The sequence below is a fragment of the Dendropsophus ebraccatus genome, chromosome 12 (assembly GCF_027789765.1).
Source record: "Dendropsophus ebraccatus isolate aDenEbr1 chromosome 12, aDenEbr1.pat, whole genome shotgun sequence".
In the NCBI taxonomy this organism is placed as follows: domain Eukaryota; kingdom Metazoa; phylum Chordata; class Amphibia; order Anura; family Hylidae; genus Dendropsophus; species Dendropsophus ebraccatus.
In genome coordinates this window covers 15,834,726-15,853,921 of record NC_091465.1, presented here as the reverse complement: position 1 = coordinate 15,853,921, position 19,196 = coordinate 15,834,726, and the positions used below count along the sequence as shown (strand labels likewise).

At 48.0% G+C, this 19,196-nt stretch overlaps 1 protein-coding gene across 2 annotated transcripts in view; it reads left to right on the top strand.

The window, feature by feature from the left end:
- Nucleotides 1–5,692: 5,692 nt before the first annotated feature.
- KIRREL3 (kirre like nephrin family adhesion molecule 3) overlaps nt 5,693–19,196 on the top strand; it is a 590,858-nt gene continuing 577,354 nt past the window's right edge. For both annotated transcript variants that reach the window (XM_069948169.1, XM_069948168.1), the window contains exon 1: nt 5,693–5,869. In XM_069948169.1, the coding sequence (XP_069804270.1) occupies nt 5,806–5,869 (64 nt within the window). In that variant the 5' untranslated portion in view covers nt 5,693–5,805. The remainder of the gene's footprint in view (nt 5,870–19,196) is intronic.

Sequence of the window (19,196 nt, the reverse complement as noted above, 5' to 3'; positions counted from 1 at the left end):
CGCTATAATCTGTATAGAGAATATACTATAATCTGCATAGAGAATACGCCATAATCTGCATAGAGAATATACTATAATCTGCATATAGAATATACTATAATCTGCATAGAGAATATACTGTAATCTGCATAGAGAATACGCTATAATCTGCATAGAGAATACGCTATAATCTGCATAGAGAATATGATATAATCTGTATAGAGAATATACTATAATCTGCATAGAGAATACACCATAATCTGCATAGAGAATATACTATAATTTGCATAGAGAATATACTATAATCCGCATAGAGAATACGCTATAATCTGCATAGAGAATATGATATAATCTGTATAGAGAATATACTATAATCTGCATAGAGAATACGCCATAATCTGCATAGAGAATATACTATAATCTGCATAGAGAATATACTATAATCTGCATAGAGAATATACTGTAATCTGCATAGAGAATATACTATATTCTGCATAGAGAATATGATATAATCTGCATAGAGAATATGATATAATCTGCATAGAGAATATACTATAATCTGCATAGAGAATATACTATATTCTGCTCAGAGAATAAACTATAATCTGCATAGAGAATATACTATAATCTGCATAGAGAATATGCTATAATCTGCATAGAGAATATACTATAATCTGTATAGAGAATATACTATAATCTGCATAAAGAATACGCTATAATCTGCATAGAGAATATACTATAATCGGCATAGAGAATATAGTATAATCTGCATAGAGAATATGCTGTAATCTGCATAGAGAATATACTATAATCTGCATAGAGAATATACTATAATCTGCATAGAGAATATGCTATAATCTGCATAGAGAATATGATATAATCTGCATAGAGAATATACTATAATCTGCATAAAGAATATACTATAATCTGTATAGAGAATATACTATAATCTGTATAGAGAATATACTATAATTTGCATAGAGAATATGCTATAATCTGCATAGAGAATATACTATAATCTGCATAGAGAATATGCTGTAATCTGTATAGAGAATATACTATAATTTACATAGAGAATATACTATAATCTGCATAGAGAATATACTATAATCTGCATAGAGAATATACTATAATCTGCATAGAGAATATACTATAATCTGCATAGAGAATATGCTATAATCTGCATAGAGAATATACTATAATCTGCATAAAGAATACGCTATAATCTGCATAGAGAATATACTATAATCTGCATAAAGAATACGCTATAATCTGCATAGAGAATATACTATAATCTGTATAGAGAATATACTATAATCTGCATAAAGAATACGCTATAATCTGCATAGAGAATATACTATAATCTGCATAGAGAATATACTATAATCTGTATAGAGAATATACTATAATCTGCATAGAGAATATACTATAATCTGCATAGAGAATATACTATAATCTGCATAGAGAATATACTATAATCCGCATAGAGAATATGCTGTAATCTGTATAGAGAATATACTATAATCTGCATAGAGAATATACTATAATCTGCATAGAGAATATACTATAATCTGCATAGAGAATACGCTATAATCTGCATAGAGAATAAACTATAATCTGCATAGAGAATACGCTATAATCTGCATAGAGAATATACTATAATCTGCATAGAGAATATGCTGTAATCTGCATAGAGAATATACTATAATCTGCATAGTGGTCCAGAGCAATAGATCAGCAGCTTGTTGCATAGCAACAACCGTTGCATTCACGCTTCAATAATTATTGCAACTTTGTCCAATTTTTGTATTTTGCCCCACTTTGTATTTGAGTTTGACACCAAACAGCAAGGGCTGCAAGGACATTGGTAACGATGTCCATGCAGCCCTTGTTAAACGATTATCGGGCCACAGTTATTATTGGGCCCCCATTGGCCCGTGTAATAGTACCCTGAGCCATTTTCGTGTTCTTCGTTAAACGAGCGCTTTTGAGAACAATCTGACATCGCTCACCACATTACACAAAACCATAGTCCTTGTTAACAATCGTTATTGCGCTCCTCATATGTTTTGAACGATGAACAATTTATCGCCGTTGTTTGATCACGAGGTGTAATTACACGGGTAGATAATCGCTCGCTTCTGTCCTTATAGTGAGTGTTACGCTCCGTGTAATACGGCCGTATACAGCGTACTATGCTATACATATATCCAGCAGCCGGAGCCCCTGTAATAAGCCTGATCACACTGTCTACATCCGCCCGAGTGTGCAACACACAACAAGGCCGGTGTGTACAGAGGCCATCACGTCTGCTCCCAGAATCCCCGCACTCTCAGCACCATCAGGCGACACTTCAGCTGGTGACACGTCGTCTAGGTGTAAATTGGAGGCAGCGCCAGCGACTACATGAGGTTTCTATAGGGATTTGCTACTGCTCTGTACAGTTGCTGACATGGACAGAGGTGGCAGCAGAGAGCGATTTGTCAGACTGGAGAGCACTTCCTGCAGGACATACAGCAGCTGCTAAGTACTGGAATATTGAAGATTTTTAAATAGAATTAAATTACAAATCTATTTAACTTTCTGAAACCAGCTGTTTTGAAAGAAAAAGATTTCCGCCAGAGTATCCCTTTAATGGGATTTCCGCTTTTTTGCTCACATGGCGGACTCTACGCAGAGGAGGATTCGCTTTCTGCCAAAACGATTGACTTGTCTGTAGTTCAGAAACTATCTGTCCCTTTAAATAAAAAAATAAATAAAATAAAAAATACACAAGGGCCCCCCTGGCAGTCCCTACTTCTGCAATTTTTTATTTTATTTTTATAAGTGGCTGAACAAACCCTTTAAGAATAGAAAATGTGAACAACTGACACTTGTGTTTCTACTTGATATTACTGTACATAGAGGAGTTTGTATAGAAGTTGATGCTTTTCTGCCCTTCTTCCTGATCTGAACAGTGTGGCAGCCCATCTTGGAGCCGGGTGGTAGCTGGAGCTCGGTGCTGGGGGCGCTGTTGCATTAAGGTGTATGGAAGGTGTGTGGCATGCCAGTGGTGAAATGCGGTACTGCAGGCTATAGATGACAAATATTTTTGCAACCGCTAAATCCAGCTACAACCACCACAGCAGCATCACTGTAGGGGATATACACTTCTATACACTGCTATACACTGCTATACACTTATATACACTGCTATACACCTATATACACTGCTATACACCTATATACACTGCTATACACCTATATACACTGCTATACACTTCTATACACTGCTGTACACTGCTATACACTGCTATACACCTATATACACTGCTATACACTTCTATACACTGCTATACACTGCTATACACTGCTATACACCTATATACACTGCTATACACCTATATACACTGCTATACACTGCTATACACCTATATACACTGCTATACACTGCTATACACTGCTATACACTGCTATACACTGCTATACACTTATATACACTGCTATACACTGCTATACACCTATATACACTGCTATACACTGCTATACACTGCTATACACTGCTATACACCTATATACACTGCTATACACTGCTATACACTGCTATACACTGCTATACACTGCTATACACTTATATACACTGCTATACACTGCTATACACCTATATACACTGCTATACACTGCTATACACTGCTATACACTGCTATACACCTATATACACTACTATACACTTATATACACTGCTATACACTTATATACACTGCTATACACTTATATACACTGCTATACACCTATATACACTACTATACACTTATATACACTGCTATACACTTATATACACTGCTATACACTGCTATACACTTATATACACTGCTATACACCTATATACACTGCTATACACCTATATACACTGCTATACACCTATATACACTGCTATACACTGATATAATATGTAATAATACACAACTAATAAATTCTTATAGTCATGTAATCATAAAGGGCAAAGGGCAATCAGCTCCAGCCATGTGTTATTACCTCTAAGTGACCCCACAACAGGAGCACACAGGTAACACAGGGACTGGGGGATGATTTATAGGTGGGAGAAGGGCAGGTGATCAGGGGGGACAGGTGAGGAGGGGGGCAGGTGAGGAGAGGTGGGCAAGGGGGTGGCAGGGGATGCAGGTGGGCAAGTGGGTGGCAGAAGGCAGGTGAGCAGGGGGTGGGGGGGGCAGGTGAGCAGGGGGTGGGGGGGCAGGTGAGCAGGGGGTGGGGGGGCAGGTGAGCAGGGGGTGGGGGGCAGGTAGGAGGGGTGGGGGGCAGGTGAGCTGGGGGTGGGGGGCAGGTGAGCAGGGGGTGGGGGGGGGGCAGGTGAGCAGGGGGTGGGGGGGGCAGGTGAGCAGGGGGTGGGGGGGCAGGTGAGCAGGGGGTGGGGGGGGGCAGGTGAGCAGGGGGTGGGAGGGGGCAGGTGAGCAGGGGGTGGGGGGGGGGCAGGTGAGCAGGGGGTGTGGGGGGGGGGGCAGGTGAGCAGGGGGTGGGGGGGGGGCAGGTGAGCACAGGGGGTGGGGGGGGGCAGGTGAGCGGGGGGGGGGTGGGGGGCAGGTGAGCGGGGGGTGGGTGGGGGGGCAGGTGAGCGGGGGGGGGGGTGGGGGGCAGGTGAGCGGGGGGGGGGTGGGGGGGCAGGTGAGCGGGGGGGGGCAGGTGAGCAGGGGGGTGGGGGGGGCAGGTGAGCAGGGGGGTGGGGGGGGGCAGATGAGCAGGGGGTGGGGGGCAGGTAGGAGGGGTGGGGGGCAGGTGAGGAGGGGTGGGGGGCAGGTGAGGAGGGGTGGGGGGCAGAGGGGCAGGTGAGGAGGGGTGGGGGGCAGGTGAGCAGGGGGTGGGGGGCAGGTGAGCAGGGGGTGGGGGGGCAGAGGGGCAGGTGAGCAGGGGGTGGGGGGCAGGTGAGGAGGGGGTGGGGGGCAGGTGAGGAGGGGGTGGGGGGCAGGTGAGCAGGGGGTGGGGGGCGGGTGAGGAGGGGGTGGGGGGCAGAGGGGCAGGTGAGCAGGGGGTGGGGGGCAGGTAGGAGGGGTGGGGGGCAGGTGAGCAGGGGGTGGGGGGCAGAGGGGCAGGTGAGCAGGGGGTGGGGGGCAGGTGAGCAGGGGGTGGGGGGCAGGTAGGAGGGGTGGGGGGCAGGTGAGGAGGGGGTGGGGGGCAGGTGAGCAGGGGGTGGGGGGCAGGTGAGCAGGGGGTGGGGGGCAGGTGAGCAGGGGGTGGGGGGCAGAGGGGCAGGTGAGCAGGGGGTGGGGGGCAGGTAGGAGGGGTGGGGGGCAGGTGAGCAGGGGGTGGGGGGCAGGTGAGCAGAGGGTGGGGGGCAGGTAGGAGGGGGGCAGGTGAGCAGGGGGTGGGGGGCAGGTAGGAGGGGTGGGGGGCAGGTGAGCAGGGGGTGGGGGGCAGGTAGGAGGGGTGGGGGGCAGGAGAGCAGGGGGTGGGGGGCAGGTGAGCAGGGGGTGGGGGGCAGGGAGGAGGGGTGGGGGGCAGGTGAGCAGGGGGTGGGGGCAGGTGAGGAGGGGGTGGGGGGCAGGTGAGGAGGGGGTGGGGGGCAGGTGAGCAGGGGGTGGGGGGCAGGTAGTCGGCAGTGACAGCCCCCCCGCGCGCCGCTGATTGCTCGCTCTGCCCGTCCCCTCCTGCCATGTCGGGCTCAGCCTGGAGGAGGAGGAGCGGAGCCGTGAGATCCCGGAGTCTGGAGGATGCGGCTGCTCAGCTGCTGCTTGTGTTCCGCTCTGAAGCGGCTGGAGGAGATCTGAGCTCCGGGGAGCGGGACGTGGAGGCTGCCGGCCGGGAGGAGATCGGGCGCTGCTGCTGCCGGGGGAGATGCCGCTGCCGGGGATGGGATGTGTGCGGCTGCTGATCCTCTGCTGGATGCTGATCGCCGGAGGTAGGAAATGTCGCTCATCACTTAGTTTCAAAGTCGCAGCAGCGGTAGCGGTATCGGCGGTCAGTGTGAGCGCGGGATGTGCGCTGTGTGCGGCCGCTGTGGAGGCTGCTGTGACCGCTGCAGTCCCGGGCACGGTGTGTGTGCGGTACCGGCTGTGCTCCGGTGTGATCCTGGTTCTGGTTGTCTCCGGCTTCTCTCTCTGGCGGGGGAGGGGGGAGCTGGAGCTGCAGGGGAGACAGTCACCTGTTGGAATTTCATCTGAAGCTGGAGGTGCCAGGCAGAGAGGTGCCAGCTACCCCGGGAATCTGTATACCAGGCTGAGAGGTGCCAGCTACCCCGGGAATCTGTATACCAGGCTGAGAGGTGCCAGCTACCCCGGGAATCTGTATACCAGGCTGAGAGGTGCCAGCTACCCCGGGAATCTGTATACCAGGCTGAGGTGCCAGCTACCCCGGGAATCTGTATACCAGGCTGAGAGGTGCCAGCTACCCCGGGAATCTGTATACCAGGCTGAGAGGTGCCAGCTACCCCGGGAATCTGTATACCAGGCTGAGGTGCCAGCTACCCCGGGAATCTGTATACCAGGCTGAGGTGCCAGCTACCCCGGGAATCTGTATACCAGGCTGAGAGGTGCCAACTACCCCGGGAATCTGTATACCAGGCTGAGAGGTGCCAACTACCCCGGGAATCTGTATACCAGGCTGAGAGGTGCCAGCTACCCCGGAAATCTGTATACCAGGCTGAGAGGTGCCAGCTACCCCGGGAATCTGTATACAGGATGGTGATAGAGGAGAGCTGGCATCCAGGACAACTCTCAGCAGGCACTGCCACTACTACTACTGCTGCCACTTGTTGCACTTGGAGGGGGGATAGATGGCAGGGATCATGGAGAGTTTACAGGGTTAAGCACAAGTTCTGTCCTCAATGCCAGGACTGGCAGCCTAACAGGAGAGTGCTTGGGCAGAGTGCTTGGCATCAGGCAGATATTGCATAGCTATGCTGGGCATGGAGGTGGGTACCATGCCCTGCTGTGTGTGTGGATAGGAGGGATAGGTTGGCACCGGTGGCTGCTCTTCTTGCTGTGACTACACTGCTTACTGGGGTAGAGAATCCTCTCCTTTGTGCCCATCTCTGGCCTGCCATGCAGAAACCCAGCAGCAGTGCCCAGTCCTGTGCCCATTCTCCCTGGCATTGTGCACTCTCCAGCCTCACACCTCCAGCCTCCTCTGCTATCTGGAAGCTCTGCTGTATGGAGCTGTAGGATGAGGCTGGGTGTCCAGCTATCTCAGCTTCCAGACATACCTGGCCTGGGCACCCTACCTTGGTGTATGATGGCTTCTCACATCTATTTGCATTTCTCCTAGCTGGGCATGGACTGGAGGAGATAAGCGGCTGCCTGGCACCAACTTAATGAAACCGCTGTCACCTTCTCCTTCTTCTATTACTTTGCTCTTCAATAAAAATGCAGCTGAGATGAAACCTGTCTCCTTGAGGAGCGTCAGAGAGAGAAGGGCTGAGATGGAGTTTACCGAGATATTGACAGCGGATGAATAAGTAACGTTGTTACCTCTGTCTGTGGATCTGGATGACATGTATAATGTATAGGCTGCCATATACATTGTAATCATCAGGCTGCTTTACATGCATAGTAAGGACTGCGTATAGGGGCCCCAAGCATGAGTAGTATATGGGGCCCCAAGTATGAATAGTATATGGGGCCCCAAGCATGAATAGTATACAAGACCCCAACCATGAGTAGTATACGGGGCCCCAAGCATGAATAGTATATGGGGCTACAACCATGAATAGTATACGGGACCCCAACTATGAATAGTATACGGGGCCTCAAACATGAATAGTATACAAGACCTCAACCATGAATAGTATACGGGACCCCAACTATGAATAGTATACGGGGCCTCAATCATGAATAGTATACGGGGCCTCAATCATGAATAGTATACAAGACCCCAACCATGAATAGTATACAAGACATTAACCATGAATAGTATATGGGGTCCCAACCATGAATAATATATGGGGTCCCAACTATGAATAGTATACGGGGCCCCAACCATGAATAGTATGCGGGGTCCCAACCATGAATAGTATACGGGACCCCAACCATGAATATTATGCGGGGTCCCCGCCTGCTCTCACGTCTATAACAATCCTTCGGAATTCATCACAATAGATGATAGTATATGATGCTTTGATGGGGGGTGTATATATATATATATATATATATATATATATATATATATATATAATATATACACATACATATATTATGTTGTGTTGTTAGTTGGGATCTCCATACTGGAAACTACATTGGTTGTGATGTCCGATCCATGATCATTGGGGGATGAAGGGTTAAATAAGTTTACTGTAAACTTGTGTGAATGCTGTTCTATTACTCTATAGGGTAGGGAACCTTGGCTCTCCAGCCGGTGCAAAACTACAACTCCCATCATGCCTTCGGCTGTCCAGGCATGATGGGAGTTGTAGTTTTGCACCGGCTGGAGAGACAAGGTTCCCTAGCCCTGGTATGGGGTTTGGCGCGGCTGTTTATCCTGTGATGCTCTGCCATCCCCTCGAGAAGAAAGGGATTCCAGCTCTGCTTTAAATTCAGCTTGAAATCCCTTCCCAGCGTAGCCCTGGGGCTGGAGGGATAGGAGAAGTTCACGCTGGATGTGGTCCCCCCCCTTCCCGTTCCTGGAGCCGACACAATTCTCGCACATCCCAGGCTCCGGCTTCTCGGTCAGCCCCCTCGTCGCCTTTTCCAAATGGTCTGCGAAGGTCAGACGGTCGGCTGTGTGCTTCCCGGGCGGATGGAAAGATCTCATAGCGCCTATTAATAACCAGTGCATCTCTAGAAAGACCTAATGTGCCCACGGATCTACCGCCGGGAGAGGAGGAGGTGGAGGGGGAGGAATCGCAGCTGAAAATGCGCCTGTTGTATTCATTCAGACATTTCACGGTGTCAATCATCCCCATCTGAGGCAGCGGTTTCTCCTTCTCCTCTGCTCGCCTCTCTCTGATCAATCTTCCTCAGCCTCCATGTCAGTCTATTTATGGAGCCAGTGCTCTTACTGTAAAGACAGCGCCATTCTGGCCAGGACCAGGGGCAGGGGAGATGGATCCCACATGGGAGAGGGTGATGGGGTAGGTGCCCCAGGTGCCAGGGGGGTGCCAGCCATGTCTTTAGATACAGGATCATTCCAGGCAGGACCAGGGGCAGGGGAGATGGATCCCACATGTAAGAGGGTGACGGGGAATGTGCCCCAGGTGCCAGCCGTGTCTACAGATACAGGATCATTCCAGGCAGGACTGGGGCAGGGTAGATAGATCCTAGGTCCTGTCTATAGGGTGCCATGGGAGAGGGTGATGGGGTGGTTGCCCCAGATGCCGGGGGGGTGCCAGCCATTTCTATAGATACAGCATCATTCTAGGCAGGGGAGATGTATGCCAAGTCCTGTCCTGTCTATAGGATGCCATGGGAGAGGGTAGTGGGGAAAGTGCCCCAGGTACCAGTCATGTCTATAGATACAGCACCATTCTGGGCAGGACTGGGGCTTGGGAGATGGATCCCAGGTCCTGTCTATAAGGTGCCATGGGAAAGGGTGACAGGATAGGTGCCTCAGATGCCAGGGTAGGTGCCAGCTATGTCTATAGATACAGCATCATTCCTTCCAGCCTCTATGACTTTAAGACAAGTTTAGTGCAGGAGATGCAACAAGGAATCAGGGGGTCCCTATGGGGCCCCCATGTAAAGCGTTCAGGAAGAAGACTGAGTCATGGTTGGCTTTCCTTCCATGGCATCGTCTTGCATCTCTTTGTTGCTCCCCGGCGCTCGACTTTGCTGCTGAACTCTCCGTGGTTAACCCCTTCCCTCCTGTGTCCGGCTTCTGTGCATCAGACAAGTTACTGGAAGGGTTGGACGGTTTGGCTTCCTCAGGCTGAGTCTTGAAGTTCTTATTAGTCCGACTTATTTGCATCATTATACACAGACGTCCCCTGTATAGGATGGGGGTTGTAGTGTGGGCAATGATGGGCTTCCTGTAATTCCCTTCCGATGAGAAGGGAAAAAACAAATACTTGAATGCCATTAGTGTAATGTAATGGAGATATTATTATTATTATTATTATTATTATTATTATTATTATTATTATTGGAATGAGATGAATGGAGGTTTATATCTGACATTTACGGAGATACGGATGTGCCGCCACGTCGACAGCCGATCAGACGCTGGTTTAGTTGCTATGGGCGGCAGCGCATTGTTAGAAACTTCTATCCTTTCTTATAATTTCCCCCATACATCTCAATAGGGTTATACATTCAGATGAATGGGGCAATATCTCTGCTGCGGTACGGTAGCTCAGGTTTGGCGCGGTCTCAGAGCGGGCTGTTTGCATTGTGCACATCTCCATTTCTGTATCATTAGTATAATGTGTTACTCAGAAGAAGCCGCGCTCCATTAGCGATGGGAATCCTGCCGGTCTATTAGAGCTGATGGCCGGAGTGACTCTGCTCCATGGACTGGGATGGCCTCTTCTCTATATCACGCCTCGGCCTCCATGGTGGAGCGTTTTCACAGAACTCCATAAACCGAGCCAGGGGCTTTACTATTCCATTTACTTCTCTGATTTGCATTCACTTTACGATATTCGGCCGTTTTTGTTTCTAGTTATCCTATTTTGTATTCTAGTTTGTATCTAGTTCTAGTTTATCTATAGGATGGGTGCATATACTCTGTTGCTTTCTGTTAGTCACAACCACAACATCCATACAGTGAATGACCCCCATTATATATGAAGAATATAGCCTGATCTTGGGTAACTAGTGACAGCCCCATTATCCATACAGTGAATGACCCCCATTATATATGGTGAATACAGCCTGATCATGGGTGACTAGCCACAACCCCATTATCAATACAGTGAATGACCCCCATTATATATGGTTATTATAGCCTGATCATGGGTGACTCATGACAGCCCCATCATCCATACAGTGAATTACCCCCAGTATATATAGTTATTAGAGCCTGATCATGGTCGACTAGCCACAGCCCCATCATCCATACAGTGAATGACCCCCATTATATATGCGAAAAACTAAAATCCCACAGCACTCCAATCAGTTCAAAAAGAACTCCAAAAAGTGAAAAAATCAAAAAAATCAAAAAAACGGATGAAGCAAAGTTACATATTCCGTAGTCCAACAGAATCAAAATCTATACAAAAGAAAAGTAACAGCATCCAGGCGTTTTAAAGTGCAAAAAGCAAAAAGTGCTTTATTACCTCATGGCACATACACAATAGCGACGTTTCGACCTACATGGTCTTTCTCAAGCTGGTGTACAATGGTAACAGACAGAGTATATATATCATTGCTAACCAATCATGTTTCCACAGTTTATCCACGAGGTATCCACCCATTAATACTTTATTAACCCATCTTCACCCACAAAGTGAAATAGTGCATATATAAAGTAAACAAAACTATATAAAAATCATTACCAGATCTTGTGTGCAGCCAGCTCCAGTCGGAATCGCGCGCCACTGCATCGGCGTCCTGCCGGTGCTACAGCGCATGCGCGGAAAAGAACCAATCGAAGAGCCGTCAGCTGACACGGTCACGGTCATGTGACCGTTACCATGACCGCACAGACGCTCAGCGCGGCACAAGAGGAGGAGAGAGCAAAAAGGAAAAAAAACAAAAATGATAGACATCCACTGACTGCGGATAATCCAAACACTAAAGTCAAAAACCAAAACACAAAAAAAAACTATAAAATAAGCAAAAAAAGTCTATATTGTCTCGGGCATCAAGTTTTCAGTAAAGCATCTTTAGTCCAAACGGACCTACATACTCCATAGTTGCTGCCCCATAGTTTTGCCCCATTATATATGGTTATTATAGCCAGATTATGGGTGACTCATGACAGCCCCATCATCCATACAGTGAATGACCCCCTTTAGTTCCTGTCGTGTATCATTCCCATACACTATATAGTACGGTGACAGCCGGTCTTCTCATCAGGTATATAGCGTCTCCCTATCGTCTCTGTGGTCATTGTATCTGTCAGTCAGTGGGACGTGATCACTCAGCAAAGTGCAGATATATTACATAAAGGAGATTATCAGAAAAAGACACGTTTTGCCTGTAAAACACGAACAGAATAAAAAGCCCCAGAAATGATCAGTGAGAAGGTTACACGGCGTCTCCAGGAACGCTGATACCGGGGTTTTAAATGCCACGCATTAGCAAGCTGTACAAACAGCCGCTTTTAGGAGTCGATGAGGGTAAGAAAAACTAATAATAACATCAGCGTCTGCTAAGTATGCGCCAATGTGGCTGCCGAGTGATGAGGAGGAGCGAAAAGGGGGATCAGCGTGCCATAGACTCTGCCATAGAGGAGACTGGTGCGTGAAATTCAGGATTGGGGGGCAAAAAGGTCACTTGGTCCAAGAGAGAGCCTCGGGGTGGAACATGTGGGTAGTGTTAGTATATGAGGGTAAGTGTAGGCAGTGTTAGTATATGACGGTCTATGTAGTCAGTGTTAGTATATGAGGGTAAGTGTAGGCAGTGTTAGTATATGAGGGTTAGTGTAGGCAGTGTAGGTAAATGAGGGTTAGTGTAGGCAGTGTTAGTATATGAGGGATAGTGTAGGCAGTGTAGGTAAATGAGGGTAAGCGTAGGCAGTGTAGGTATATGAGGGTTAGTGTAGGCAGTGTAGGTAAATGAGGGTAAGCGTAGGCAGTGTAGGTATATGAGGGTTAGTGTAGGCAGTGTAGGTAAATGAGGGTTAGTGTAGGCAGTGTTAGTATATGAGGGATAGTGTAGGCAGTGTAGGTAAATGAGGGTTAGTGTAGGCAGTGTAGGTATATGAGGGTTAGTGTAGGCAGTGTAGGTATAAGGGTTAGTGTAGGCAGTGTAGATATATGAGGGATAGTGTAGGCAGTGTAGGTAAATGAGGGTTAGTGTAGGCAGTGTAGGTATATGAGGGTTAGTGTAGGCAGTGTAGGTATATGAGGGTTAGTGTAGGCAGTGTAGGTATAAGGGTTAGTGTAGGCAGTGTTAGTATATGAGGGTTAGTGTAGGCAGTGTAGGTAAATGAGGGATAGTGTAGGCAGTGTAGGTATATGAGGGTTAGTGTAGGTATATGAGGATTAGTGTAGGCAGTGTAGGTATATGAGGGATAGTGTAGGCAGTGTAGGTAAATGAGGGATAGTGTAGGCAGTGTAGGTATATGAGGGTTAGTGTAGGTATATGAGGATTAGTGTAGGCAGTGTAGGTATAAGGGTTAGTGTAGGCAGTGTAGGTATATGAGGGTTAGTGTAGGCAGTGTAGGTATAAGGGTTAGTGTAGGCAGTGTTAGTATATGAGGGTTAGTGTAGGCAGTGTAGGTAAATGAGGGATAGTGTAGGCAGTGTAGGTATATGAGGATTAGTGTAGGCAGTGTAGGTATATGAGGGTTAGTGTAGGCAGTGTAGGTATATGAGGATTAGTGTAGGCAGTGTAGGTATATGAGGATTAGTGTAGGCAGTGTAGGTAAATGAGGGATAGTGTAGGCAGTGTAGGTATATGAGGGTTAGTGTAGGTATATGAGGATTAGTGTAGGCAGTGTAGGTATATGAGGATTAGTGTAGGCAGTGTAGGTATATGAGGGTTAGTGTAGGCAGTGTAGGTATATGAGGGTTAGTGTAGGCAGTGTAGGTATATGAGGGTTAGTGTAGGCAGTGTAGGTATATGAGGGTTAGTGTAGGCAGTGTAGGTATATGAGGGTTAGTGTAGGCAGTGTAGGTATATGAGGGTTAGTGTAGGTATATGAGGATTAGTGTAGGCAGTGTAGGTAAATGAGGGATAGTGTAGGCAGTGTAGGTATATGAGGGTTAGTGTAGGCAGTGTAGGTATATGAGGGTTAGTGTAGGCAGTGTAGGTATATGAGGGTTAGTGTAGGCAGTGTAGGTATATGAGGGTTAGTGTGGGCAGTGTAGGTATATGAGGGTTAGTGTAGGCAGTGTAGGTATATGAGGGTTAGTGTAGGCAGTGTAGGTATGTGAGGGTAAACATTAGTATATGAGGGTTAGTATAGGCAGCACTCCTGACATCTGGTGTTCGCTGTGTCTTGGTTTTTCTGGGGTTTGGATCCAGTGCGGTGGAATTTGTGTCATGACCCTGGGGCCTTGATGTTACCTCATAGGTATTGGGAAGGTCAGAGGGTCCAAACCTGTCAGACCTCCCCCTGGTGCCAGTAATACAAGTAGATTGGGAGGTCGCTCATCTGTTTCGATGTGTGGTAATGGTGGTTACTAGATTACTGAGCGAGTAAGCTGTAACCTCTGAGGGTAATGTAGATGCTCAGCAGATACTTTATGTGGGTCATATAGGAGCGTTACTGAGGAAGCGAGCAAATACATGAGAAATGTGTGTTATAAGACCCCCAGGAGTATGTGATGCCCATACTACACCATCACTGCTGGGTGGGCCCAGACCCTACATGTTCTATGGATATAACACAGGATGATGGGAGTCTCTCCTCCTGTCACCCTGAGCGATGGGTATGATATAAACCTACGATACGAGCCCCAATTACAGAGCCGCACAATCCCGTCCCCTCCAGGAGAACACACATATCCCCCCCACCAGTGAAGGGAAATTGATGCTGTCATTCAGCCGCTCTGATCTGACTCTCTTCTTTTTTTTTCTCCCTAACATTTCATCCGTCTTTCCTCCCCTTTGTAAAGGATTGCAGGCAGAACGTGTCAAAAATAGACAAGAAACGGAAAGAGAGATAAAACGCTGCATCAGATCAAATAAGAGGAATGGGCAACAAGGAGAGAGCGATGATGAAAAGGAGGGGACGGGGACAGGAGCCGCTTCAAGAGATGTGGGGGGCGAGAGGGAGGACGGACAGGTAAAAGAAAGGCAGGAAGATGCAGGGAGGAGACGAGCAGCCGGAGACAGGCCGCTTCTGAGGAGAGACAGCAGCGGGGGCCGAGAGGACGAGAGGACAAGCCCGAAAAATTGCTCTCTCGCTGGAAAGCGTGAACTGTCACCAGTGCTCTCTGTTAATATTGAATATCTGTATTAATAATGGATGGGCACATTAGGCCCGGTCATCAATATTCACACTGTCAGTGCGGCCGCTCATCGGTAAATGGGACACTCTATTAAATGGCTGTGAGAGCTTAGTTATGACACGGCCGCTGGAATAATAACCCCCCAGCAGATTACAGCCAGGATTCGGACTTCACTTGATGTTTTTGACAAAGGTTTATTTTTTGGTGCAAATTTTTGAAAACACAATCCCTCGCCCCGTGCAGGTGAAATGCCACGGCCAGTCAGGGCACAAGTTTGCTGGCGAATTTATGCGATGATGCATGGATATTTACCAACAGCTCTAAAAAATCTGCACCAGGAAAATCCATGTAAAAAAAAAAAAATCCATGTAATAGACTTCCTGTTAAGAGTCAATGTGGATTTCATGAAGAATTTGTATATAACTGGTATAGAATGCACATGGTAATAGTGTGCATAAGTTACTATTGCTGTTCCCATCATTGTATTAAGTTTTAGTGCAGGAGGCCTAAGGCTATGTTCACACTTAGTATTTCCATCAGTGTTTTGGTCAGCATTTTTTCAACCAAAACCAGAAGTGGTCTGAAAACATATAATTTTACCCTGTGGGTTCCATACCTGATTTTGGCTAAAAATACTAACCGAAATACTGACAGAAACAGATTGTGTGAACATAGCCTTAGTTAGTTAGTAGTATTGGGGAGGAGGGTGTAGCAGTGGCCCATCATGTAGCATCCTATGGGGATGGTACAAGGGGCAGTGCAGTAACCTGTATGCACGCAGTCTAGCAGGCCTGAATGTACTGAGGTTCCCAGCCCCCCCCTTGGTGTCCTGAGAGTGGTCCAGCAGTTGTTGCGTTGCCTGATTTCTGCTCCGTGAGACATGGCGGTGGCGCTTTAGTCTTGTTATGGAATAATTAAAACGTACACAACGTCTGTTCAATTCCTGAACTCATCTCAGGATGTCAGCTCGAGAACAGAGCGGCCCGGCTCGCCAACTCATGTGATGTGACTGTTTGTGTACACCGGGCCGGCCGGCCTGACACTGATTGCCTCCGTGTAATAGAGATGATCTACCTGCTGCACAGACCGTCAGCCAAAGAGGAGGCGCAAATCTCATCAGCCGGTGGGGAGACCCCAAACATCAGGGGTAATCAGCGAGACCTAACATTGATCAGGAAAGCGAGGATGACGAAGGGACAAATAGATGGAGATATTGTCAGTCAAGTCTGTCATTGTTTTACATAGGACTGCCGGTAACCATAGTGCACTGGTTTGCATGGAACTAATAGAGGGGGGTACAATATGTGTGAAAATTGTGCAAATCCTCCTCCGATTTGCGCAAATTTGTTATAATAATTTTAGTTCGCGTGAATGGGGTTGTTTCGGGGACAAGAACAAGGATTTCCGCAGGTTCCATTCAGGTGAACAGGACGGACAGAGAAATGTCTGACAAGACAAGAATCCAGCTCTGCTACATCTGACCTCCTGCCAGCGTTGGATTAGTGATGATAAAGTCACAGCATGGCTTCCGTATTAACCTTACAATGTCCTGGGAAGGTAACAAGCAGCTCCGGTGAATCCTCCTGATGTTTGCGGCTTGGATGCTGATAACCCCATGAAGGTTACAGATGGATGCGGCCTCTGGTGTGTGTGTCAGGAGGGCAGCAGAATGCTGATCACTATCACCAGGCTGCAGAAGCAGCAGCAGCGGCAGGAGAGTCACTCAGCTCCTCTATTTGCACAGAAGAACCTCCTGATGGCAGCAGTGTCTGCATCTGAGAGCCGGCAGCCGGCTAGGAGATGTGTGCAAGTAGACAGGCTGCTAGATGGAGAGGCTGGGACACAAGGTTAGGACTCCTCCAACTTCATCAGGGTCCTGGCAAAGCCTTGTAATACTGACATATGAGGAGATCATACAGACGCTGAGTATTGTAGGGACGCTGAGTATTGTAGGGACGCTGAGTATTGTAGGGACGCTGAGTATTGTAGGGACGCTGAGTATTGTGCGGACGGACGCTGAGTATTGTGCGGACGGACGCTGAGTATTGTGCGGACGGACGCTGAGTATTGTGCGGACGGACGCTGGGTATTGTGCGGACGGACGCTGGGTATTGTGCGGACGGACGCTGGGTATTGTGCGGACGGACGCTGGGTATTGTGCGGACGGACGCTGGGTATTGTGCGGACGGGCGCTGGGTATTGTGCGGACGGGCGCTGGGTATTGTGCGGACGGGCGCTGGGTATTGTGCGGACGGGCGCTGGGTATTGTGCGGACGGGCGCTGAGTATTGTGCGGACGGGCGCTGAGTATTGTGCGGACGGGCGCTGAGTATTGTGCGGACGGGCGCTGAGTATTGTGCGGATGCCCGCTGAGTATTGTAGGGACGCCGAGTATTGTGCGGAGGCTGAGTTTTTTATATTGGTCCTATCTCTAAAGCTATAGAAAGGAGAGATATGATATGATGTGATAGGAGTGATTCTACCTGCAGGATCCCAGGTTGGAATGGGTATCGTCTGCTATACACAGTCTTAATAATATGAACCCTTACAGTCTCTATTTTATGACTGCCGGCATCCCATTGCACCTTGGCTATCTTGCCTCTGAAATGGAGTAATCCCAACTTATGCTACTTAATTACACACTGACAACTGTTTGTTCTTTATAAATGCGTGGGGGTAGGCCACAGCTTTTTTAATTTTCTTAAAACTATTTTAAACTTTTTAAAACATGTATTTGTGTAATGTGAGGATAGGACCTTGCGCTGTCGCCTTCCTGGCGAGGACACCGGAATGCCAGGCCACGGCTCCGACGGTGGGCATGTCTTAGTTGTTCTGCCGGGTGCCTCGCCGATGCTTCTCCTTCCTCCTCTGCAAGGTCCCCCCCAGCGCCAAGCTGTGACAACAGTAATAAACAGTAAATAAACACATACAAACAAATAAACTTCTTCCACAGAAAAACATTAGGGAGGGCGGGTGGGAAAGCTGTTTTAACCTCTGCCTGTCACGCTGGTGTGGTGTTCTGCCACTTCCTGCCAGTTACTTTTGTTAGCCTATTTCCACGCCCCCCAGACCGCAGCCAACATGGACCGCCTTCTAGGTGCTTGCTACGCCCCTGTCCCCGTCAGTCACAGTCACCGGCTGCTTAGCCAGCACCAGTGACCCAGAAGCCTTACGATATGCACAGTCTCTATGTAATAAACCCTTATAGTATACAGAGTCTCTATAAACAGTTATTGTATACACAGTCTCCATGTTATAAACCCTTATAGTATACACAGTCTCTATAAACAGTCATAGGATACATAGGGGGAGATTTATGAAAGGGTGTAAATATACGCCTGGTGTAAACTGCCCACAACAACCAATCACAGCTCAGCTTGTACTTTGTATACTTAGTGCTTTGTATGACTGTATCCTAAAGTGTTCTCCTTGCTCTCTTCCATATATCTATGTCTAGGTGGTCAGTACTGTTCTATAGCAAGGAGAGAACTATACAAGCCTCAGGCTGATCTCTTTCTATGGAACATCCGGTACTTAACATCACATTTGTCGACAATGTGGCAGAAGCTTGTGCTGGGAGATGTGCTGATACTACTACTGTACATCCACGGGGACCATGACTGGGGCGAGGAGGGCGACCGGCACTTATAACAGTGATCCCCAACCTGTGGCAAAACTACTACAACTCTCAGTCTTAGCTGCATCCTCTTTCCCAGTCTACCCAAAAACTACAATTCCCATCATGCCCAGAGCCTAATGGGAATTGTAGTTTTGCAACAGTTAATAGGAAATAGGATGCACTTTTGTGCTACACCAAAGGGAGTTATAGTTCTGCAGTATAGAAGCATACTGTAGGTGGGAGACCACTAACTTTTACCATTAGCTCCATTGGTATACTGACAGGGATAGAAGAAGAGGTCCAAGGGTCTCTTTATTACATTTAAAGGGGTTATCCAGCGCTACAAAAAACATGGCCACTTTCTTCCAGAGACAGCCCCACTCTTGTCTCCAGCTTGGGTGGGGTTTTGGTGCTCAGTTCCATTAAAGTGAATGGAGCTTAAAGGGAACCTGTCACCCCCCGTACCGGGGTGACAGGTTCCCGACCCCCCGTTAGAGACCCCTATACTTACCTCATCCCGCCGGGTCCCGCTTTTGGATTCGGTCGGGTCCCGGAGATCTCAGCCGCTGCAGCCCGGCGCGCACACTGAGAGATGAGTCCAACACCCATAGAGAAT